This window comes from Mixophyes fleayi, chromosome 1 (assembly GCF_038048845.1).
Source record: "Mixophyes fleayi isolate aMixFle1 chromosome 1, aMixFle1.hap1, whole genome shotgun sequence".
In the NCBI taxonomy this organism is placed as follows: Eukaryota; Metazoa; Chordata; class Amphibia; order Anura; family Limnodynastidae; genus Mixophyes; species Mixophyes fleayi.
This window is the reverse complement of record NC_134402.1, coordinates 392,848,880-392,875,910: the sequence shown is the minus strand read 5'-3', so window position 1 is coordinate 392,875,910 and position 27,031 is coordinate 392,848,880. Positions and strand designations below refer to the sequence as shown.

Here is a 27,031-nt window from a genome sequence, read left to right as displayed (position 1 = left end):
CAATTTTCTTCTCATTTCTTCCTACACCTCTTTACAACAATTTAATTCTACATCATACTTACCTACTTTTAGAGGCAGCTGTACGGGAGGGGGTCCGTTGAGGGGGCGTGGCCACGCGTGGTGCGCCATTAGTCTCCGCCCCTGTCAATCATAGGCCATTTCAGCCAATCCCAACAGGGGGTGAGGCCATGATGGCTTGTTTAGCCCCACCCCCCGCCAACGGCGGCGACCTCTGCATCCGGGATTTTTGCCTGCTCTCTCGGGAGAACTCCCAAAAATTCGGGAGTCTCCCGGACATTCCGGGAGAGTAGGCAACTATGTTCTACATCATTGTATAAGGCTCATTAACATCTAGATGCAAAAATTGTACTAACCCATATCAACCAATCTGTCCCTTGCTTTCATTGTACTAGCACTAGACAGATAAAAGCTAATGTGCGTGGTACAGTACATCTATACTAGGACACATTTGTGCACCAAGCTCAAAAGTAATATGATGCATCCAGCTGAAAAACAATAATATTTGTACCAGACACACGTGTGTGTGTGTGTATGCTATGCCACACAATAGTGTAGATATGATAGTAATAAAAGCTGCATTACTCTATGAGCACACAGTATAATATTGTAATGAACTGTCATATACACAAGAGACAATAGTGTACGGACAATAATTAATAAATGCAAAAGTCACATTTTCTATACAAAATGTAATTAAATACAAACAGCTCCACATCTAATATTTTCCCCTTTAAAAATCGAATGGAATTTTTTCTTGTAGTAGTCTAAATGAATACGTCATTTAAAGTAATGCAAATAGATGGTAACTTGATATTGTTGTGATACTAAGATTTAAGAACTATTAGCTGGAGGAATCTATACACAATCAGCCAATCAGAAGTAGTTATATAGTGCTGTTGACAGACACCATCACCATGTATTGTTGCACCAGTCCTCAAGTTAAATATGTCTCCTAAAAGGTGTATCTGATTATGTGGTGTATCTAATTATGTCACATTATGCAAACACAATTATAGCAAGAAGACGATCAAACTTGACTATCTAGAGGACGTAAAAGTCGTAACAAGGTGTCCGTAGGTGAACTTACAGAAAGATCATTAACGTTCTCAGCCTTTGCCTGCCCCCATTCTGCCCCTCCAAGTGTAACAGAGTGCAAGTAAATGAAACAAAAATCTAGATACGAACATATGGGCTGATTGAGAGTTGCGTGAAAAAATACCCTTTTTATGCATAAGCAAAGGTACATACAACCTTAAATCTAGTTTACAGATGCATCTGGAGCAAAGATGCAACAATCATCAACATCAATCACCAAACCTGGACCCAGTTAAAGTTTGCACAAAATGAAGCCCCATAGCTAATGTATTTAATGATACCTGCAATGCTATATAAGATGCATCTTAAAGAAGAACCTGCACGCCCTTGTTGTACTGCACTTCCAGGTCAATGCCCTAGTTCCTCCTCTCCAAGAGCAAGGTGCAAGAGCAAGATAGGTGCAACTCTAAATGCTAGTTGTGCACATGTACATGTGACAATTTTGCCTCATAATGTATCCTTATGTTGCACAATTGCACTTATGGGCAACTATAAATTAGATCAAATATAAGTAAATGAGTTCTTTCTTTCAGATACAAAAGATATTTTCGACAACATAAGGCAATGCAAGGTTAAATGTGATAATTACATTTAGTTTTCCATGTCTATTTGTAAAACCATACTTGCCGACTTTTTGCTGTTCCCCTCCGGGAAATCCCAGAGGGCAGGTGGGATGTGTGGCCGGAGGACCACAAATGGAACAATTTTCTAAGCCCAGTCCCCTTACAACACGCCCCACCTGCCCTCCGTGATGTAATTCAGAGAAAGTCATTATAATGTGATTCCCTGAGAATTGCATCATGGCGGCTCTACTCCTGTCCACTTCACTAGGAAGTGGGCAGATGCGGGAGGATGCCCCACTCTGCTGGGAGTCCTGGAGACCTACCCGGTATTTGGGAGTCACCCGGACATTCCTGGAGAACTGACAAGTATGTGTTAAACTATATGCATAGGGGCTATCAATACAGTGACATAAAGCACCACCTTATCTCTGGTCATCCCTGTTCTCTTATTTCCCATGTTTCCCATTTACTTATCTGGTCTCTGAGGCCTGGATTTATACAAAAGGCTATGTAGGCCTGGGCCTAAGGCGGGAGAATTACAGGGGCAGACTGAACCATGTCTCATCATCTTACCACATTTCTTTCATATTTATTTCTACCAAAATGAGAAATCAATTATTTATTTACATTTCTGGTAAAAATACATTTATTTATATTATATTAGTGGGATGTGGAGGAGGTCGAGGCCATGGAGCACTTTGAGATGGGAGGAATGGGAGGGGATAGGCCAATAGGGCCTAGTGTGACAACAAAGGTAAATCCAGGCTTTAGTGATGCACCCAGGCTGTTTAGACAACTGCACACCTGTAACCTTACCTACATGAGTATACAAGCACCGAAGAAACAGAAAGATGGACAATATGGAAAAAGTTACTAGAAGGATCCAGTAACAAATTACATTTTCAGTTGAGCCTCAGATTATGTATTTCCCTTGGTTTAATATTTGTGATCATTGTTAAACAGAATAATTGTTGCTGTTGTTTTTTGTACCATCCAAAAACTGTCTTACCATAAGGGTGGTCACTTGCGCTGATTGTAACATCTTCTGATGATTTATATGGATCTATACTGGCTCCACTGGTGGGAGTGGACCCGACCTTTCCATCAGCAGAGACAGCTTGTGTGAGAGTGACACGGAAATGTTCTGCTAATTCAGGAATCTCATCATCTAGAACATTCAGATTTAACACCTACACCAAACAAGTGCAGAACAATTGTATATATATATATTTACGTTTGTTAACATGGTGTCTCAGAATGTATGCAGCACCTTACAACATATATGACAAACAACTTAAGAGATACAGAAACATCAGATGCAAGAATACAATAGAAAATGTGTTCTTGCACTGGAGAGCCTACAATCAAATTAACATTGCAAATGAACTGAGATAGGAATTCAGCTAAAGGGCCTGATTCATTAAGGATCTTAACGTAAGAAACTTCCTATTTAAGTCTCCTGGACAAAACCATGTTACAATGCAAGGGGTGCAAATTAGTATTCTGTTTAGCACATAAGTTAAATACTGTCTGTTTTTCATGTAGCACACAAATATCAACTTTAAATTTCAGTGTACAAATAAGCTATCAAGTATTTGTGTGCTACATGAAAAAACAGTCAGAATTTAACTTATGTGCAAAACAGAATACTAATTTGCACCCCTTGCATTGTAACATGGTTTTGTTCAGGAGACTTAAATAGGAAGTTTCTTACGTTAAGATCCTTAATGAATCAGGCCCAAAAAGAGTAATTTGGCAGACATGTAAAATAAGGTTTGATCACAAATGTCAAGGTGAAAAAAACAAAGAAATCCTATATTTATTAGAAGGCTGGTCTCCACTATTTTTTATTTGCAGTCATGGCTAAAAGTTTTGAGAATGACACAAGTATTGGTTTTCACAAAGTTTGCTGCTTCAGTGTTTTTAGACCTTTTTGTCAGATGTTGCTATGGTATACTGAAGTAAAATTAAAAGCATTTCAAAAGTGTCAAAGGCTTTTATTGACAATTACATTACATTTATGCAAAGAGCCAATATTTGCAGAGTTGACCCTTCTTTTTCAAGATCTTTGCAATGTGCCCTGGCATACTGTCAATCAACTTCTGGGCCACATACTGACTGATGGTCACCCATTCTTGCCTAATCAATTTTGTGTGTCCATCCGTCTCTTTAGGATTGACCACAAGTTCTCAATGGGATTAAGATCTGGGGAGTTTCCTGGCCATGGATCAAAAATTTTGATGTTTTGATGCCCGAGCCACTTTGTTATCACTTTTGCCTTATGGCAAGGTGCTCCATCATGCTGGAAAATGCATTGTTCATCAGCAAATTGTTCTTAAATGGTTGGAAGAAGTTGCTCTTGGAAGATGTTTGGGTACCATTCTTTATTCATGGCTGTGTTCTTAAGGAAAATTGTGAGTGAGCCTATTTCCTTGGCTGAGAAGCAACCCCACACATGAATGGTCTCAGGATGCTTTACTGTTGGCAAGACACAAGACTGATAGTAGTGCTCACCTTTCTTTTTCCGGACAAGAATTTTTCCAGATGCCCAAAACAATCTGAAAGGGGATTCATTAGAGAAAATGACTTTACTCGAGTTCTCAGTATCTCAGTAGTCCAATCACTGTACCTTTTGCAGAATATCAGCCTGTCCCTGATGTTTTTCCTGGAGAAGTGGCTTCTTTGCTGGCCTTCTTGACACCAGGCCAACCTCCAAAAGTCTTCCCCTCACAGTGCTTGCAGAAGCACTCACACCTGCCTGCTGCCATTTCTGAGCAAGCTCTGCACTGGTGGTGCCCCAATCACACACCTGAATCAACTTTAGGAGACGGTCCTGGCGTTCTTGGGTGCCCTGAAGCCTTCTTCACAACTATTGAACCTCTCTCCTTGAAGTTCTTGATGATCTGATAAATGGTTTATTTAGGTGCAATCTTACTAGCAGCAATATCCTTGCCTGTGAAGCCTGTTTTGCACAAAGTAATGATGACTGCACTTGTTTCCTAGCAGTTAACCATGGTTAACAGACGAAGAACAATGATTTCAAGCACCACCCTCCTTTTAAAGCTTCCAGTCTGTTATTCTAACTCAATCAGCATGACAGAGTGATCTCCAGCTTTGTCTTCGTCAACATTCTCACCTGTGTTAACGAGAGAATCACTGACCTGATGTCAGCTTTTGTGGCAGGGTTGAAATGCAGTGGAAATGTTGTTTTTGGGATAATGTTCATTGTCATGGCAAAGAGGGACTTTGAAATTAATTGCAATTTATCTGATCACTGTTCACGACATTCTGGAGTATATGCAAATTACCATCATAAAAACTGAGGCAGCAGACTTTGTGAAAAATAATATTTGTGTCATTCTCAAAACTTTTGGCCATGACTGTACAAGTGACTAAGATTATCAGATTAAGATAAACTGTGAAGATTGTTAAACATTTATTTTAAGTATAAAGAGTAGGGGCGTATTCAATTGTTCCTCCGGCCGCCGGAAAAACGAGCATGTTAAAACTATTACCGTTTATACGGTTATATTGCACGTAAATACCGTTCATACGGTAATTTACTCGCTGAATTTCAGCTCGCAGCTCAAGGAGCTGCGAGCTGAAATTCAGCGAGTAATTACCGTATAAACGGTAATAGTTACGGTAATAGTTTTAACGCGCTTGTTTTTCCGGCGGCCGGAGGAACAATTGAATACGCCCCATAGAGTTCATGACATGTAAGAATTTTATGATGATTTTGTCAAGAAATTAACCAATGCTGTTGTATGGATTGTGTCCACAAAAAGACACAAAGACTATGGAAATGAGGTGGAAATGTGTTGTTTAAGAAAACAACATAATAACAAAAGATAAAAACAAAAAACATCAAAGCATTTAAAAAGTGGAGATATTTTAATAAATTGCTTAACTGCAGTATAACAAAAGTAGCATAAACTGATGGGTTTAATATTAGACAATGTGTTTGGGTGGACATCTCCCAAACAACAAGCAACACTTCAGGTAAATAATATTAATTAATCTGTACAGGTCACTAAAATTACTTAGCTTGAGTTTCAAATAGTGGTTGTTATAAATAAAGCCACAGCTACAATAGTAGAAGTAGCTCAATCTTACAGACTCAGCAGCTGTCTGACTTGTACGTACCTTTGATGTCTGAAAGGGCAGAAATGTAATATTTCCACTGCTGCTAGTAAAGTCAGCCACTGAGTCATTATTACCACCAGGATCTGTCTGAAAGATGCTGTAGAAGAGATACACAGTGTCCAATGCTCCTCTGGTACGTTCCACAATACATGAGATGGTAGAACCTTCCTCTGAAGACTAGAAAGAACACGTCTGGGTGTCAACATACCTTACACTGTCACAACATAATACAAAGCAGGTTTATGCCTAATTACAACAAGGTGTCTAACATACACTATATTATATTACTAATGATGACCATGAGAAAATAATTCTTATATCTTGAAATGTAAAGGATCCAAAATGTGTTTATACTATTTTTGCACATAAAGACGATTTGACACTTTGTCAGTATCTCCATCCAGTAGATTCAATCCTCTAGACCAGTGGCGGGCAATAGGTGGCCCCAGATCCTTCCTGTTTTATTGGCAAATGTATTTGTTATAGCTTGCAACAATAGTTAAAATGCCTGCTACAGTTTGGTCACTTGTTCTATTATTAAATGTATTACTTTAACTTATTACAGAGATTATGAGTAATGTGTTGCCTTTTTGAAGCGTAGAGGACTGCGCCATGAAGCCCCCAAAGTGTTTCAGTTGCCCATCACTGCGCTAGGCTGTAAACTCTAACAAACACGGTTCTCTCTACCCCCTATACCATGTCTGCACCTTTCTCTGTCAACCTCAAAGCCTACCAGCCACCCACCTCACTTTCTCCATGCTTGTTCTCCTCACTTCCCTCTTTCCTGTACGTGCTCCTCTTGTGCCAGTTCCTTCCACTGACTCCTCTTGTGCCTGCTGTCTGTTTGCCCTCCCCTTAGGATGTAAGCTCCTATGAGTAGGGCCCTCTTCCCTTCTGTCTCTATACCATTTTTTCGACTCCAACTTCACTGTACTTGCTATGCTTGGAACTGTTGGAGTCTTGTTTTTACTCTGTACTGTTTTACCCTGTATGGTCTACTGCTTATATTCTGTACGGCGCTAAAAAAAAAAATCTTGTGGTGCAATATAAAGAATAATAATAATAATAACCTTGTATATATGTCCTTGTTCTGTTCCTATGGATGAATTGTTTTGTGGAGCCATACAAATAAACAATGATGATGGTGATGGTGATATACTGGTATTGTCTGGTGCAGCTATACTGTAGCCAATAGAAGCTTTGTAACATTTGTCACATAGCACAAATTTGTTGTCACATTGCACTGCAAAGTTTAGAGACTTATACGGTATATCACCCAAGGGCAGTATCAATGAAGTTCATTGACACATTATATAAAAGAAACGTGCTGATACAATGGAGTTAATTAATAACCCCTGCATGGCCCATATGCAAATAGGCAATCAGAGTGGCTTTCTCATGCTCAGCCAATCAACGCAAAACCACTCTTAATTGGTTTCTTGCAGATAGACCCCTGGCTCCTAGGAGCAAATCATGTTCCATCTATGATTGGATTTCTTTTGAAGAAAGAAGAAAGGAAGAAAGAAGAAGAACATCCCTATGGGGTTAGGAGTACAATGAAGAGTAGATTAAAATACTGTTTATTTACATTTTACAATAATTACCCCAACATCCACAACCAAGGTGTAGAGAATTCAGCCCCATGATAAACAGGCTGGAGCTGAGGGCCACTAATACCCCACGCTGCAGGTTTCCCTGTTATAGGATGACCAGTCCAGCCTGTCATAGCTTGGTGCTAGTTGTGGCTTTTACAGGGAACCCCAAGCTGTTCACCCTGCCACTTTAGCTGTAATCAGCCCAGGATATGAGCAGTGGTGTGTGTTTAATTTTTCGGACCCACTTTGTTTTTATCAAGTTGATGATGATGACTGGCAGTCGCATTGTTGTGCTTTAAATGGATATTGATGTGGCGCAGGGCAATAACTAGGCAGATGCGGGCGGTGCCATCGCCCAGGGCGTATGCTTAAGGACACGTAATGGGCAACCCGCGTTACTTGTCTCCCAGTCCCTGTCCTCCATTGCAGTGCATGCCACAGGTGACGAGGCAGCACCGCAGAAGAATAAATCAAAGTAATTAAATAATTCCAGTAATCCTTTTACATTAATAAAAGGTGTGTTGGTATAGAAAATGTAATTGATCGACTTTAGATATACAATGACTTACATTTTCTTTACCAATACACATTTAATTAATTAAAAAGTTAAAAGCAGGTTAACATTAAATGAAGAGTCAAAACACAAATACACTCACACTCAACTAGTTCTATATAAAGGATGTATAAGTATATTGTTGACAACCTGATTATAATATTATTAGTAGAGTGGTATGATCAATATAATGAGTGGTCGCATCTACAGATGTAAGTGGTCACAGCTTGGTTATGCATATACGATGTCAAACTGATTGTGCTCTATTCTGAGAATAAATATAGTACAATGTAATCAGTGAAATATCTGCTAATATTTGGAACTGCAAATTAAATAATACTCAAATAATATCTGTAAGTTCACATATGTAAAGGAACATTATGTATTTATTTTCCTTAAAAGAATAGAAAGGAAAAAGACTGTACAAGTGTGAAACAATATTAATTGACATATGTGAACTTATGGATTTATTTCACTTCGCTACAGAACTATACTAACCATGTATTGTGTTCATTTACACAGCATTGCATATGTATTAATTGATCATACTGGTTATTTGAGCATAGTTGAGTGTTATCTCACATTGGAATTGCAGTAATGCATAACCAAGCAGTGTTTAATAGCCTCATTGTCACTCACCGGACTGTGAGTGCTACTTCTCGTGTGTTTAGGAACCGCGGCCGTCCACCATCCTGAGGGTCTGCGCATGTGTAGCCCTTTCAAAACCTTCAGTACCTGTTCCTTTTAGTTAATTGGCTGATCAGGCAACACTCCCTATTTAAAGCACCTGTTGTCTATACCTCGTGGCCTGATCTTGGAGTCTCATTCCCCATGAGCCTCTGAAGGTGTTCCTGTGTTTCCTCGTGTATTCAGCCCCTGCTGATTCCTGTTGTTCGTTTGTGGTTTCCAGACCACTTCAATTCCCCTGTGTTCATCGTGACTGCACCAGCTGATTCCTATCCGCTGCCTCCGTGCTTCTACAGTATCCTGCTCACTTCAACTCTCCCGTGTTTCATCGTTACTGCACCAGCTGATTCCTATCCGCTGCCTCCGTGCTTCTACAGGATCCTGCTCACCTCAACTCTCCCGTGTTTCATCGTGACTGCATCAGCTGATTCCTATCCGCTGCCTCCGTGCTTCTACAGTATCCTGCTCACTTCAACTCTCCCGTGTTTCATCATGACTGCACCAGCTGATTCCTATCCGCTGCCTCCGTGCTTCTAGAGGATCCTGCTCACCTCAACTCTCCCGTGTTTCATCGTGACTGCATCAGCTGATTCCTATCCGCTGCCTCCGTGCTTCTACAGTATCCTGCTCACTTCAACTCTCCCGTGTTTCATCGTGACTGCACCAGCTGATTCCTATCCGCTGCCTCCGTGTTTCTTCAGAGTCCTGCTCATCGCACAGCTGATTCCTATCCGCTGCCTCCGTGTTTCTTCCGAGACCTGCTCATCGCAACTCTCCAGTACTCATCGTGTCTGCCGCCAGCCGAGCCGCTGTTCCCGTGCTTCTACAGTGTTCCCACTTGTGTCAACTCGCCTGTCTGCATCGGGTCAACGCTCCGCTGCTTTCATCTCAGCTAGACCGCCTCAACTCTCCCGTGTTCTCCAGGTGTCCAGTTCTATATACTACTGCTTCCTGAGTATTGTTTACATCCTTGCTGGTCTACCTACCGTGCGCTGCACCTACTTGGTTACTGCTTCCACCCTCCTGGGACTTCTCATCCTGCTGGCCTCCAGCCGTTCAGGTATCACTGCACCTCTCACTGACAGCCTGCTCTCCTGAACCACGGTATGCATACTTCTCATTGACTGTGCTGGTGTATTGCATATCTAGCTGGACTGAGTTGCTCTCCTCCGGAGTTTCCTATCCACTGAGACTATTGCTATCATTGACTGTGATTCCTTTTAGCCTGGATAGTTCTTGTGACTGTGTATATTTGTGCAGTGCTGTTCAGTTATTATCATTTTGTGCATATCATCGTGGGATCAAGTTCAGTGTGCCCGTGTATACTCTGCATTGCATTTATCTCCTCGTGCTCCTCCTCACATATATATTTCAGTGGTACAACTTGCTAGAGGCAGACCACTGTTCCCTGTTTCCTGTGTCACCAGTTCCCAGTATCCTTCACATAGCAGTGGTACAACTTGCTAACGCAGACCACTGACTCCCCGGATACCTTCACCTGGATTCCATTCCTTCACCCAGACAGCGGTACAACTTGCTATACGCAGACCGCTGACTCTCATCACCTCCTTGTTACTCCTGGACATTCCTCCTCACTATAGCAGTGGTACAACTTGCTATCCACAGACCACTGACTACCCTCACGCTCCCTTGTCCATCCAGTTCCTCGTGTACAGTTATTTACCTATTACCAGTGCTGCTAGTCATAGACTTTCCTCGAGCATTCTCTTACCATCTGCTGTCTCCTGTTCCGTGATCACCCCGCTACCAGAGTACCATATTACCAACTATACTGCTCTGGTAAGTCCATCATCTGGTGATACCTGGGTAAAGACTCCTAGTGCCCGTGACACTTATACTCTGGTCGCAACCTCCCAACGCGGTGACCAATCACATCTGTAGTTGCTACCAGTTATTATATTGATCATAGCACTTTTCTATTAATATTATAATCAGGTTGTCAACACTCAGTCATCCCCTTTGGGTGTTGTTGCGATCCACACATGCAAAGAAATCAAACCACTGATGCCCATAAATTAAGTTTTGTATAATAATATGAAATGACACAGGGATAAAGTGAAAAAGTTATCAGAAGAGTTGTCCAAGAACCAAGGACCACTTGTGGAGAGCTTCAGAAAGACCTGGAATTAGCAGGTGCAATTGTTTCAAAGAAAACAATAAGTAATGCACTTAACTGCCATGGCCTGTATGTACGCTCACCACACAAGACTCCTTTGCTGAAGAAAAAACTCGTTGAAGCTCATTTAAAGTTTGCTGCACAACATTTGGACAAGCCTGTGTACTACTGGGAGAATATAGTGTGGTCAGATGAGAGCAAAATTTAACTCTTTGGATGCCATAATACACACCATGTTTGGAGGAAAAATGGAACTACACATCACCCCAAAAACACCATACCAACAGTGAAGTTTGGAGGTGGGAACATTATGGTGTGGGGCTGTTTTTCTGCACACGGTACTAGCATACTGCATCTAATTGAAGGAAGGATGAATGGAAAAATGTACCGAGACATTCTTGATAAAAATCTGCTGCCATCTACCAGGATACTGAAGATGAAACAAGGTGGACATTTCAGCAAGACAATGATCCCAAACACACAGCCAAGGACACTCTTAATTGGTTTCAAAGAAAGAAAATAAAGCTGCTAGAATGGCCCAGCCAATCACCAGACTTGAATCCAATTTAAAATCTATGGAAAGAATTAAAGATCAGAGTTCATAGAAGAAGCCCACAGAACCGTCAATATTTGAAGACAATTTGCGTTGAAGAATGGGACAGAATCACACCTGAGCAATGCATGCGACTAGTTTCCCCAAACATGAGGTGTCTTGAAGCTGTCATTACCAACAAAGGCTTTTGTACAAAGTATTAAATAAATTTCAGGAAGCATGTTCAATACTTTTTCCCTGTGTCATTTCACATTATTACACAAAACTTGATTTATGGGCAACTATGGTTTGATTTCTTTGCATGTGTGAATTGCAAGGGTTGTTGCTGACATTTGGTATAAATCTATTTTAGTACATATAATGGAAATTTTTCAGTTTATAATTCTCCAGCACAATGCTGTAAAATAGACAATTTAAAACTATGAAAATAATGCAAAAGTGTTATTTACACACATTTGCAGATATGTGTTAAGCATTCAGTTTTACGTTCGTGTGTTTATTTAAATTGAGAGCAAACTTGCCATGTACTACCCCAAAGCATCCAAAAAGCAACCACTATAAGAACCTGCACTGCTTGTTACCTTCTGCATTATATATATATATATATTGTGGCAAGAACAACTTCTTCCTTTTTATGTAGTTTTATTGTCAGGATGGTAAATGTTTTGACACCGTATACTTGCACAGCAATCATGGAGACCCTAAACGCTAGCTATACATAGACCAGCTCTCTCTCGGGACCAGCCAGCTTTCCCAGAGTTGGTCTCAGTGAACAAATGGCACAAACAAGCTTTTATACATGATACTCCTCCCCCAACCTTAGCTTGATGGACAGATGACACACCCACCTTCTCTTTAAGAGAAAACGCCCATCGCTGGCTCTGTTTCAACTAACAGACACACCCTGTCTGTTTGCTGAGAGGAAGCAGCTTTTAAATCATGTAAGTTAACCAACTTTAAATTACACATAAGTCTTTACTTGGTTTAACCTGAAACTAGGTGCATAACTGCGCCAATGTCTTACTCTGCTTGTATGTTTTCTTTGCATATTGTCAGATAAATGCCTCCCTTTGTTACCATATATATATAATTTCATAGTTCATCCTTTTTAGTTCTCACCTGAGGTATACAGGGTCCTGTGAAGCCAAACAAACCATTGGCATTATCACTTTTCTGGATCCTAATAGTTGCTGTTGTGCTCTTCTCTGGAATCCTTGCTCCCCCAAATACAGAAACTAGTTTTAGTACGAACAGTTCTTCTCCTTCCTCCTCACTGTCATTCCGTGCAGATACGACAAAAGACTTATGTATTTCTCCTTGTCTGTATTCCAAATACCCAGATACCGGGTGCAAGTCACTCTTTGCTGGAGTGCCATGAAGTTCTGTGATCTCTGCTCGAGACAATCTCTGTTCATAGAACCTAACATCTTGCAGCAAGCCGGTGTATCTGCTTCCTCCATTCCCTCCAGCACCAACACGTAAGGTTCCTGGACCTGATAAATAAAAGAGCAGAGGACTCAATTACAATGGACATGAGAAATTAGTACATCAGACTCCCAACAAACTCTTGATACCAATAACACATTGTCTTTCTGTCAAGAAATTATGTTTTATTCAACCTTATCCACCATTACCAATTCATTGAACATTCACTAACATTAACCCAACCTTTTAAAGGGCCTCTACATGGAGAAAAAGAAGTTGCCTGCAGTGGTTATAGGCTTACAGACAGGACATGTGTTATGCACAAGATAAAAATCTTCCCCCATGATCAAAGCTTTATTTTAAATATCTTAAGTGTCATTTCTGGGTGTTACTAGTAGTTATTTTATTGATTGCAACTTGTATTTTTGGTTTAATAGTTATTTAACATAGTTAATCAAATGTTACATTTACTCAGCTCAGAAATGGTTGTCGTTTGCAAAACAGCCAACCAGTACTACACCTTTAATAAACCACAAATGAATCATAGTAGACATTCTACACTAAACTCTTTTTTTTTATATGTGTCTATAGATTGTGGGAGGGGGATAACTAATTGGGATGTGTATTGTTTTACTTTCATGAACACATTGCCTCACAGCATAGGGGTCCTGAGTTCGATTCCCTCCAGGGCCTTATCTGTGTGGAGTTTGTATATTCTCTCTGTGTTTGAGTAGGTTTCCTCTGGGTGATCCAGTTTCCCCCCACACTCCCAAAAAAATATACTAGGTTAATTGCCTGATGACAAAATTAACCCTAGTCTGTGTGTAAGTTAGGGAATTTAGACTGTAAGCTCCAATTGGGAAGGGACTGATGTGAATGACAAATATTCTGTGTTCAGCGCTGCAGAATTTGTGACACTATATAAATAAATGATGATGATGATTGTATGGTATTTAGAATATGCACAAATAATAATAGTTATTATTATTATTATTATTATTATGATTATGATTATTATTATTAACACAATTCCAATTTGCAGTAACTTGTGGTAGACAATCATCAATTAGCTATGATTGATCAAGAGCAATCATGACAATGACTACAAATTTATTACGACTTACTGCACATTGTGGTATACGAAGGTCAGCAAACAATCATCTCTGTTTTGTTATATTTTCCTGATCTGTTTGTTAACACCTTTGACCTTTCAGATTGCTAGAAATTGTTTTAAGATTAACCCCTTCCCTACCAGGAATATAGATGCAGATGTGCACATATGTATAGACTTTGGGAATGTACCATAAATACAAATAGATAGATAATAATATCATTACCAATAATAATAATAATATTAACAACTATATATGCACAGTCATTAAAGAAAAACAGATTTTAATTTTGCAGCATGATGAAATATATTTTAAATTATGAGATACTAACTTCAACATTTCCATAATCTAGCATGCTCCACACAAACCAGAAGTGAATAGTGTCAATCTTTGGTGCTTATAAAGGTTGGTAAAGAAGAATCAAAGGATCTCACTTGCCATGTAATGCCAATTAGAAAACTAACACTAATACTAGGAGATTACATTTTAATAGGGTCAGACATCTATGCTACAATATATAGTGCTGGTGTTACGTTCAAGAAATAATTTGTTGTTATACAATCAGATACTTGTTGTAGATGTCTGTGGGCGATGTTATCGGACCCATTGTGCTGCTGGTGATTGATGCTGGCTCACCTGGGGTGCAACATCTAACAGATGTCTGGTCTGCACCAGGGACTTCCACAAGGAGGAAATGGGCTTTGTAGCAAGACGTCCACAGATAGCAGCCCCCCAGTATGTCCAATTAGGCAGTGGGTGACAGAGAACGTACATGATGACTGAGGGAGAGGTACAATCCTTGTCAGAGACAGGCTAGGAGACAGGACAGGCTGCACAGAGACGAGGTCAGACAATGAGCCAAGGTCAGGGTCACAGGTAGACAGGAAGAGTTGAAGACAGGACACAGGAGTGTGATTGCATAGTGTAGTATTTTGCGAAGGCAGAAAGAAGTAAGTAGCTATAGTAGTTACAAAAAGTAGTTGTACGGATATACCAAGAATCCCCATAGACATTTAACGCAATTAGCTAGCCTGTTATTATATACAAATTAGCTTAAAAGGATAATTAATAGTTTCACATCGGCTGTATATGCATGTGTATCTGTTTACATTAAGGCACTGTACGTCACATTATACTTTCCACTCCTGAGGAAACAGAGCAGATGACAAAAAGCATTAAGCTTACTAGTATTTTAACTACCAGTTACTGCTTTATCTAATCTTTGGTGACTTTGTGACTTAAGGTGAGTAACCACCCCATTCATTGTCCATGGTGCTTCTTGGTATATCATGACAGCTTCTTACTGTAAGCACGATACTTACCACCTTACAAAACACTACACTGTGAGATGCTGCTGGTGTTTTGTTATATGTTATAGGTTAGTATGAAATACACACATCAGATATAATCCAACTGATTAAACAAACTGTTACAGACAGCACTGTGCTCTCTCTTTGCTGTTTTCTGGCTGAAATATTATACTATACAATGTCCTAATATATATCATGAAAGAGAGACAGCGCTGAAAACTGAACTCAAACTAATAGGATTAGTTACTTTACTTTTATTTACATGTTTTTGTATTTTCTCTGTCCATTGCAAATAGAGGTTTTACTGATTATAAACATTGTTTTACATAGACATGTTTAAAACAGATTTTATCTTAGTGTTTATTTTATTTCACTACATTTCACTTATTTTCATTTAACACACATCATGATTTACTCAGTTTTTTTTAATTGTGTTGGCAAATCTTAATATCAATACATTTTTAATGTAATTTTTATTACATTGCCCAGTAGTACTGTTGTTTGTACTACTGTAATACTACTATCCATACATTTTTCCCAGCATGGCCAGAAAACACAACTGAAGTACACCTGAAGAAGGACAAACCCTTCCGCTTAGACAGGTACATCCCTCTTCAGACCAGGTTCACAATATAATATCATTTATATAAGGTAATTGTCTGTGTTTCGGTAAAGTGGGTTATTGCAGTTTAAATCTAACATCTGATTCAAATAAACTAGTAGAACCTTTTATAATGAGTCATTAATATATGTCCTCACCCATAGAACTGTTCCCTGTTAAACAATCCACAACTCACCATTAATGATTGCTTCTCCTTTCAGGCTCTTCACTCCGCCAGGGACAGGGTTTCCATCAATATAAAACTCTATAAATCCATCATCTAATGTAATGAGAACGTGGGTCCAGGCATTTTGTTGCATGAATTTTGGGACTCCAGCTTTAGCAAAATAAGTACTGTTGGATCCATAGGTTACATAAAAAAGCAGGACCATGATATACGAGTCATTTGTTTCAACTTTCACACCATAATACATTGTTCCATTATCATTATCCTTAGATATTATAAATCCATTAGTATTCACGCCCGGTATTGTCCATGCTGAGAACGTAAAGTTTGCCATGGTGTTATTCATGTTGTGATAATACTGTGACTCAATCACTCCAAATGCACCTACATCGCCACTGAAAAACAATGCATCTGTTCCACTGTGGTGCCGGCGCATATGAGGCCGCAACTGCACTGCAGGTGGGAATGAGGCGATGAGCAAGAGGTCCAGCATTGGGGGGAGGCCATCTCTGAAGGTGTCGGAAAAAATTTCCCAGCCAACTCGAACGTCTCCAAAGGTTCCCTGATGTCTCCATACTGAAATGTTAGTGACGTAGCTCATGTCATCTTCCGAGAGTGTATCCTCTGCTACCTCCCGATTCTGACTCTCCGGGCCAATTACAAACACTCCAAATGGGTCATCATTGAAAGGGATCATCATCGTAACATTCAGGTTTGTTTCTGCCAGTTGGCCACCTGGACCTGGAAACCCACCTGTGTAAAGACACAGAAATAGGATGGAAAACTTATGCAACTGGTACCCCATATTACTTAGTAGTAGCCGTTATAAACTTCCCCATCTTTCCAAGCCTCCTTGAGAACTCCCCAACACCTATAGAAAAATTACTATATTTTAAAAATCAAATCTGCATATATAGTATGATATAAAATGTTAGGGGCAGCACGGTGGCATAGTGGTTAGTAGGGATGTGCACCGGCCACTTTTGGTGTCTCGTTTTTTGTGTTTTGGATTCGGATTTGCTTGAGGTTTTGGGTTCGGATTTGTTTCGCAAAACACCTGACGAAAGGTTTTGATTCGGATTTAAGGTTTTGGATTTATTTTGAAAAATAAAGCACAGCACAGCACAGCACAGAACTGAACAGCACAAGATATAGCAGGACAGAGGACCACCTAACACACCCTTCCTCTACCCTGATCAATGCCCGAGTGAAGATGGCAGCGACTAGCGGGGAATTTATAGGATCCGAGTATCCGGTTTCAGTTTTGCAATTGGCGGGAATACCCGGATCTGTCTTGGATCCGGCTCGGATCGGCAACGTTCGGGTGGGCTCGGATTTCAGAAATCCAAGTGCGCTCATCTCTAGTGGTTAGCACTTCTGCCTTACAGCACTGGGGTCATGAGTTCAATTCCCGACCATGGCCTTATCTGTGAGGAGTTTGTATGTTCTCCCTGTGTTTGTGTGGGTTTCCTCCGGGTGCTCTGGTTTCATCCCACACTCCAAAAACATACAAGTAAGTTAATTGACCCTAGTCTCTAGCTTTCTGTCTGTCTGTGTGTGTATATTAAGGAATTTAAGCTCCAATGGGGCAGGGACTGATGTGAACGAGTTCTCTGTACAGTGCTGCGGAATTAGTGGCGCTATATAAGTAAATGGTGATGATGATGATGATGATGATGATGATGATGATGATGAAGGAACACTATATTCTACTGCAATATGAGAACTGGTCATAAACAGGGCTGCACATCTCAAACAAAGAGAAACAAAGTTGTGTTTACTGCTACAATAGTTAAATTAAATAAATATGACCTTGAATGAATGTGAATTTGTTCAGAGAAGTCTTTACCAGATGAGATCATTTGTGTACAGGGTGATGCATAAATGATGGGGCTTTTCTTATGGATAATGGGCTATTTGGCAACACACCCAAATTAAATGGCAGATTTTCTGAAATGAGATTTAATTTTGCATTGAAAATTAAAATGAGACAAAAAGGGTGGAGAACTTATTTAAATGAAATTTCGATCAAGCAGATGGGGGCAGCAGAGCTATTAATCTGCGCAAAGGCCAGGATTTTAAGAACTGATAAGAGCTGGCAGTATCCACTGCTCATATAATATGCTCACTGAGATCCAGTTGACCCTATATAGGCACATTACATACAGCAATGGAAGAACTATGTTATCTTGGGTTAAATAACAGCTAAATAAAGAGTGAAATGGGTAGTACATTGGAAGAAAATCAGAAAAGTTGAAATTAATCAGGTGGTGATGGTCAAGATTTAAATAAGATACAGTAGTAGCAGAATGCTTAGGCCTGCCCTCAGTATTGTATGTCATTCCCCACACAAAATGCATACAGCAATCCTACATAACAGCAGATGGAGCAGGAAATTGGTGTTTGGACTCTGATCCTATTTATACAGTGTTGTGAAGAAACAATTTTAAAGGTTCTGTTGAGGGGCATCATTTATTGCTTTTTAAATACCCCCTTTGGTGTTACAGTATATAAGTGTGCAATAGAGAAATAGAACATGCTATAATCAGTCTAGCCACTATTTAAATATAATAAAAAAAAGCTACTTTACCGTCAAATTACATGTTGGTCATACTCGCTGTATAAAATGTACTTGATTTATTGATAGAGTTTACCTGGTTGAGATACATACCTGAAATATTCACCAATTTTAAAATGTAAAACTCATTGAACTCAGGAATTTTATCAGAAACAGCATTGACAGTAATATATTTAAATTCTTCTTTATCATTGAAGAGAACAATGCCCCATGATTCCGAAAATTCCTGGCCTTGTTTTAAGCCCGAACCGTTCTGCAAAATCTGCCACTGCAGGAAAACACTGCCAAAGTGACCTCTTTCTCTCACCACCCTGCAGACACAACAGGATAATTATAATGTGACACAAAAAGGGAAACAGAATATAATGTATATAATTGGAATAATGACATAGCTTAAAACTAAAATGTATAATAAAAATAGAGGAGAATTGTATATAAAGGATTTTTTTTACCATCTTATAATAATACTTTATTTATTGACCATAAGCAACAGGGCTAAACTGTGCACAAAAGAATAAAATATCCTAACTCACATACACACGCAATCTGCATCTCAGTACCTAATGTATATAAGCCTAGTGGCGTGTGTTAGTCTGTGTGTGGAAAAAAACAAAACAAGATGCAGCGCCACCTGCTGAGCGGAGTTATACACTGACCTACTAAATTCTTAGCATTATCTATCTAATATATAAAAGTAAAAGCCTAGCGGCGTGTGTTAGTGTGTGTGTGTGTGTGGAAAAAACTATTTTCTCAGAAAGGACTCATCCAATTGACCTGAAATTTGGTATACTGACATTATTTGACAAAAAAATTAGAATAGTGAAGTCAGTTAACTTCCATCATCCCCCCTTCCCCCCGTGGGAGGGGTAGTAAAGGCTAAATTTACGAGTTGAGGGGTCAAACTCATTTTCGTGTGGTAATTTTACTTCATGAACACACATTAAAAAGGGCGCTTGCGTCGGGAAGTAACGCTCTTCCCCTGAGGAGGCCTGGGCTATGGCCCAAATGCATGACAAGAACCTTTTTAAGACCTTAAGTAGCTTGATTTGACTAGAATGCATGAGTATCATGCACGGGTTAACTTGTGATGACATATGAAAGGATACCATAAAGCACCGTTCATAGAACAATTGGCATGTTATAATTGGTGCACTGAATTCTTGGCAGTCTAGCCAATTGCCCACACTTTAAAGAAAATATTTAGACATTTTCTAAAGAAATAGATTAATTAATATAATGGGAGAACTAAGTAAATGTGGCTCACCCAATATTTCATCATCGTGGAAGTGAAGTATGTTCATGTCATAAGAGAAGACAAATCTGAGCAGTTGTCTTTTGAAAAAACATTGTTCAAGAGACTGTAGATTATCATTAAAGGGCCAATACCTGGGTTTCACAAACTTTTGTATCATGTACACTCATAGCGTAAAAGGTTTGCCAAGTACACTCTATTGGGCAAAAACTCTGGTTTAGCCAAACAGGTGAATTGAGAACCGCAGAGTGTAAATAGCTCATTTCTTTCAGAAGGGCATTACAGCACCACGATCTTAAAATAAAAATGGGGAAAAACTAAGGTCTGCTCAAATCCACCTCAACCTCTCCAATGATATGTCTGTCCCCACCCTCACAACAGTCCCGGCAAAAAAGAGACTGCGGAGAAGTATGTATTCGCATCAGGTCCATACAAGAAGGAAGGAGGTGCCTTCAGCGCTGTGACATTTAGGACTATGGTCAAAAATTTCTGAGCTCATATTATGCAATGTAACTGATACAGAAAACATACCTGGATCATACAATCTGTACCATGGATTTACTGACTTCAATTGTATTACTGTATCTAAAATCTTCTTGTGTGTCAAATAAAATCTATATTTTAACTATAATCAGGCAAATATCATATATCTTTAACACAGGTATTTAATTTACACAAATTAAATATTTATTGAGTTCAATATATTTTGCCAAAACGATAAAGATATGTGTAATTTGCAATATGTAAAGTATAAAAGTTTCCACAGCCCTACAAATCCACCTATGATGACCTGACCAAGTGTCATGGAACACGGTCAATCCGGACCCTCATAAGTATAATTAAAAATGCGTATTGCACAATACAGTGACAATATTGAAAGCAGAAATATGTGTAATACAGTCACAAACAGCATTTAGCAATGTTTCAACCTACCATGAGTCATGGTATGCATATTTCACTTGTCAATGTACTATATATTATTAGAGGCATGCTAAAGTATGTTTATAGTTTACTGTATTTATCAATAATATATAATGGATGTCCTTAGTGCCAGGAAAGAATGTATAATTTAATTTACTCCATACAACAGCTGTTCTCTAATGAAGCAACATCGGCTTTAGTTAAAGCCTCCCCCCATAAAAGACCTATACATGCACAAACTATAACACATCTCACCTACACACTATACCAAGCATCCTACATACAAATGTTTAAACTTATTACTTGCAATCAATCACTTGTGCAACATATTTACACATACCTGGACCCCACTGGTATTATTACGCTACCACCGCCAGCTAAAATAAAGGGCTGCCCCACCACAACAAATCCTGCTTTAAAAGCAAGAAAAATAAAGGTGAAGGTGAGCAATAATTCTACGGCATCTTGAACATGGTATACATTCTGCATAAAAAAATAAATAGCTATGGATTGCGCCTGAGTTGTACAAATGGACATTTAAAAAAAAAAAAAAAAACTCCCTCATTTATATTTGTATGGATTTTTTTTTTTTTTATTTGTCATTTTTAGTCTTCCTTTTTTCTATGCATTTTTTAAAATTGTTTAAATATAAAAACATGTTATAAATATAAATAAAATAGATATAATTTCAGTGATCTTACTTGAATTGATTATACCCGCCTTCTTCCACTGTTTTGCCAATGGGTTCAATATAAAATATTCCATTTGGATCATCATTAGCTTTGATAATAATTGTAGCATTGCCATTTCCACTCACTACAGTGTCTCCTAAGGAAAAAATATACATTTCAATATAAAAATAATATTTATATAGCTACATTCAACAAACCGATGTAGATCAAGCAAAATCATGTGTGTTTAATGTTTGGCAAAAATTCTTAATGGGTAATTCAAATTATTTGTGTACATTTGTTATTAAAGAGCACTACAGTAAACTGTGATAAATAGTTTGCATTTTAAGGCGATATAAGGTTAAGTGACAAACCAAACCAAGCTGTATAGTTACTTATTGCACCATAACGTATGCATGTGCACATTAGCAAGGGATAAAAGTGTATGTTTAGTGAAGTATTGAATTATCAGCTGCTTATTGTACTGATAATATAGAGATATAGGGGTTGATACAGAGATAGATGCAATATGGGAGTATACAAAGAGCATGGAAAGTAGCATATTCTCGCCCAAGTGCACTGCCGTACATATCTGACAATGCGTCCGCCTCCATCTAAAGCAACATGTGCTCCTAGTTTACCGCATGTCATCATTATTTAGTGAATATTTGCACCTGCCTTAAAGAAGGTACAAAAGACACAACTACTAATAGGCTTATATATGCATGCTTCTACAGGTCTGCATGAGTTGCATTCATGGAAACTCAGCCAACATCAGAGCGCCCGTTCCTTTACCCTGTCCTACCCCTATTGACGCAGGCAGGCGATGGTGCCAGGATCACACTATCCTGCATAGTAGTATATGCATGGAGCCACTTTCTGGGAATACACTGAGAGATTTCTCGCCAGATATGCTACGCTGGTGTATGTGCCATTGCGCCTCAGCTCTGTATGAGAATGCGGCATTTAAGATGGAAACAAACTGGGAATTACTGACTGCAGATGAGGGCAAAAAACACAGCAGATTTTGAATACTGTCATCAGCACAAGGAAGGATGAGGATAACCCTTGTTAAACATACATTATTTATAAGCAGTCTCTCAGCAGCAATTCTAACCTGTACTATTGAGGAGAAGTAGATAAAAAAATTCATCTGTTTCTGGTATATCGTCTTCACTTGTATATACAGATATATTCAGCCATCTTTGTCCAATTTCAAACACCAAGATGTCTCCAGCAATGCCAGTAAAATCTCTGTCTTCAGCATCAGCTGTACCGCTGACAGTAGTATAGGTGACCGTAGACACAAAATCAGCCGATCCATTGCGAACAACGGTAAAATTGGCAACTTGGCCTTCATCAATCCACACCACAACTGGATCTGTTGTACAAAACAAATTTAGTGTTGTACACTGAATATCTATGTATAACACAACTAACAAATTATTTATTAATGTGCTACTAATGCTTTGTGTTGAAAATATATTACTTTGAACATAATTTTGGGAAATAATCATCTACATATAGGGCTGGGAAACATTTATGAAATAATATTAGCTCAAGTTAGTTGCAAGGGTTTTCACATGATTCAAGTTCAACCAAAAATCCATTTTATGCCCCGTATTAGTTATTAAGGATTGCAGGTTTTAAATACTCTTTAAATAGCCAATTTTCATACCATGCAATCCAAATACAGGAAATGTATAAATTGAGTTGAACTACCCATACCTAAAATAGGCTATTGAAATCAATGAAGTGCACTGATGTATGTAAGTCATGTGCATCATAGACTGTGTTGGAGATTGCTAGTTTGACATGTTGGGATATGGTTGCTGTTTTGAACCTCAATGCAATATTAGCTGCGCTTACAGTTTTTTGGGTGCATGCTATAACAAAACACAATACAGTACCCGCAAAGAAAATGGCATCATCGTTTTTATTTATTGCCAATGTGGCAAAGGTAACATTTCCCATCCTGGCACCACCCGTAGGATTGAAAATTATAATGGTGAATACTTCCTCCTCCTCTGGAATCTACAGAGCGAAACATGGAAAATACAGTATAAAACAAAATACATTCAACACACAAAAATAAAATGGCAATTAAAATAAATGGGGAATCTATAAAAAGGTTGATTTTTTGAAGTTGATGTGATTTTGATCAATTTTTTAAACAAATGAATATACTAGGGATGCTCTAAAAGTCTCAGAGTGTTCCCATTCATTTAAATGGTTCTTTTGTTTCCAGCTAGCGCACTATGTGTAGAAATTTTATTGGAATGAGTGGGCCTATTGAAATGAATGGAGCTCCATGGCATTCTTAATGGTTTATTCCCACACCAACAGACAATTAGTCCCTACTGATGTGGGATCAAAGCTGTGTGTCCAAGTCATCGCAAGCTATTCACAGATGGTCACTGACTGTGGGGTTGGCTGGCTGCAAACATGAGTCTCAGGCTACATTGTACAATAAGAAATTATTTAAGAACAAATGTATCTGTGTTCACTAGGAATAGAGCCTGTAATTTAGCGCCCTTCCCAAAATATGTGTCCAAATTAATTAAAAGACAGTTTTGTGCTCTCTCCCAGGACAGCTGACTCATACCTTACATCTGGACTTCACTTGGCACAACTACAGATAGTATAGTGTAGGTAGTCAAAAGGATGACATTCAGCAACTCACTGTCTATATTATAGGCAGGTTGCAGCTTATATTATCTTGTATTCTTGTCATAGACTCTCTAAGTCACTCTTATATTGATAATTTGTCAGAAAATTGGACCATCCCAATTTTGCATATTTCATCATCAGTTACAGGTCTTTTTGTTACTGGAATCCTTATGGGAATACACAAAATCTACAAATTAGTTTTAAAATAATCTTAATGGGAAATCCAGTTCAACAGATCCACTGTATATATTGTACAATAGTCTGGCCGATATAGCAGACTTGGCTCTCTCCGTAGAACAATACTCTCCTGAACTGTTTGGCAAAAAAACAGCTCACAGGGAACAGACCAGCTGTCTGTCTGTGACTGTTACCTGGTCTGGGTCTGCAGCACACCACATCACCACAACTGTAGACTTCTACTAAGTTTCAGATGGGTGTAGGCAAACATATATTTTACATACATTCCAAATTATGCAAATAAGTACAATGCAATGATTAAAAATATTTACCTCATCTGGAACAGATGAAACTGTTATGGTTTTAGAAATTTCTGCATCTTTAAACTGAAGTATGCCGTGTGCAGGATAAACATCATTACTTGAATTGGGGCTTATGGTCCAGGTCACATTAATACTTCCAAAATATCCTTGCTTCCTTATTACTTCAAATGTAGCTAGAAATAAACATACCCATTGCTTAATCACAAAGAGAGCAGCCATGTGCTGGCATTTAAAAATTAAGCAAAAAGAAGGAAACATAATAAATTAGATTTAGAATAGGGGGGTTGTTATGAGTGAGTGAAGACGTGTGTCACCTTGGTACCTGCTCCTAGTGTTTCCTTGGCTTCTGGCTACTAGATATGGCCTGAGTGGAAGATGCCAAAATTCAATTTTATACTGCAATTTATACTGCAGACATTCACCTGAACAAGCCACTTGTTGCAGTACGTTACAGCTCCAAAGTAAAGTTTTGGAAAACAGTAACAGGAGAACCAATATTCACATAAGAGGACTGTTTAAATACAAGAGAGGAGAAGACCTTAAAGCCATTAAGGGATTCTTTAATATGTTGCTGGGACACAAGTCAAGGCAATGAGATAGATCAGGTCCACCACTCTCTTGCTCCAGAGGTCTTGATCCTAACAAACTCAGAGATGTCATCTGTTGGTGCATTTTTTCTTTGAAAGACAAAGCCATCATTGGATGTAGGCACAATGGACTTTCGCAGCAATCATCTTCAACTTCTTTCCAAGTTACCTTCTACTCCATGGGAGGTTTCTCTTCTCCCTGAGGAGTTAACATCCCTCCTGAATGTACTGCAAACACATGCTGTTTCTCATATGAGGGGGTACCCATTCCACCTAACTTTGAAAAAGAATGGCAGGACTAACTAATATGGATAAATTTGGAGGATTTGACTACAATCACATTTATTTTCAATTTGTTCCCTATCCTTATCAAGAATTGGCTCCTCTTCTTGGCTTGTGGGCCTCCCACAACGTAAATGGAGGTCAATAATGCACACGGCTGCTGTTAAGTTAGTTGGTGACTGTTAACAATTGGTCCTGAGGTATGAAAAATAATGTAAACCTTAGTTTTCACCATGGACCCCTGCAAGGTAGTGACAGACATACAGAAAAATACACAAGCACAAATAAAAACCAACACAATATTTCTAATTTGAGCAACTAACACCACACACATAGGGGTAAATGTATGAACGTGCGGGTTCTTCAACACCCGCGTGTTCAGCGTGTTCGGCGATTAAATTTCAAGCGGCACTGCATTGTAAAGGGAAGCATACGCTTCTTGATCCTAGAGCACATAAGCTATGTGGCACTCCATGACTTTACAACTGTTGGACACGTAGAGGATATTAAATATTTCTGTAAAAGACAATATCTTTTATTCAGCAGTGCATAATACGTACATATGACTAGATTATCTCTTTGTATCACAACAAGCTCTGTTCGGCCCTTGAATGTAAGGGTTGGTAATACGGTGGGGTCAAATCATGCCCTGGTTACATTTAAAGTTGTTGTCCCTGGTTCAGCCAAGTGAATGAAAGCTCAATGAATTTCTGATGTACGGTGTTTGGAGAGGCCATTAAAAGACCAATAGAAGAGTAAATATAATTGCATAAGAATACCCCCTTCTCCCCTCTTATTATGATGAAAGCGCACAAATATGTTGTCCAAGGGCTGTTCATTCAATATGGTGGACGTCTTATGGTGGATAAGACTCTAGACAGTGCTAATCTTGGTCTTGGTGGGTCTTTTTTCTTGAAAGAGATGGTGAGCTTGGTTAATGACCTACTGTTGGAGAATGTCAAGTACAGCATTTTAGTACAGTCTTACAGATAAAAGGGGAGTTTTTACATCTTGGGAATATTTCTCATTCTGTACTTAATAAGGCCCTAGATAACAGTTATAAAATCATTTCTCAGCTGTATAGATGCCACACTCTTCTACACAAAATATTCTCATCTCTTCATATTAGAGAACCACATAACTGCTTTGTTACATTAATCCAACTGTTTTGGGATGCCATAATAGATATAACTCAAAAAAGACAATGAGAACCTTCTCCCAAATAGACCAAAGACACGTTTAACTAATCACTTGTCCTTAAGCTGATGAGTGGGATCCGCTTTCAATTTGTCCATGCATCAATGGCCAATTTAGAAAAATCTGTATACTCGGCACTGTGCTTGGCCAACATTAGTGAACCACTCTCTCAAAGGTTCAGACTCTCAATGTTTAGATTAATACAGTTTATCAGGTTACCATTAGATACTTTCTCCAGTGCAAACTTGGCAACTGCACAGAAGAATATGATGTCATAGATAAGAGATGAGATGAAATAGAAAGGGATTTTTATTCATTTAATATTTGTCTTCTTCTAAAATACTACATGGTTTAGCTTCTTTTATGGTTTAAATTATGTCTAAAATTA

At 38.9% G+C, this 27,031-nt stretch overlaps 1 protein-coding gene across 1 annotated transcript in view; it reads right to left on the bottom strand.

Moving 5' to 3' along the window:
* Positions 1–27,031, bottom strand: part of ADGRV1 (adhesion G protein-coupled receptor V1) — a 397,132-nt gene that overhangs the window by 287,671 nt on the left and 82,430 nt on the right. The window contains exons 15-23 of the mRNA XM_075212995.1: positions 24,587–24,750; positions 23,318–23,441; positions 22,525–22,788; positions 21,438–21,564; positions 18,657–18,874; positions 15,995–16,738; positions 12,470–12,843; positions 5,826–6,002; positions 2,689–2,869 (exon numbers count right to left, since the gene is read on the bottom strand). Of these exons, the coding sequence (XP_075069096.1) occupies positions 2,689–2,869; positions 5,826–6,002; positions 12,470–12,843; positions 15,995–16,738; positions 18,657–18,874; positions 21,438–21,564; positions 22,525–22,788; positions 23,318–23,441; positions 24,587–24,750 (2,373 nt within the window). The remainder of the gene's footprint in view (positions 1–2,688; positions 2,870–5,825; positions 6,003–12,469; positions 12,844–15,994; positions 16,739–18,656; positions 18,875–21,437; positions 21,565–22,524; positions 22,789–23,317; positions 23,442–24,586; positions 24,751–27,031) is intronic.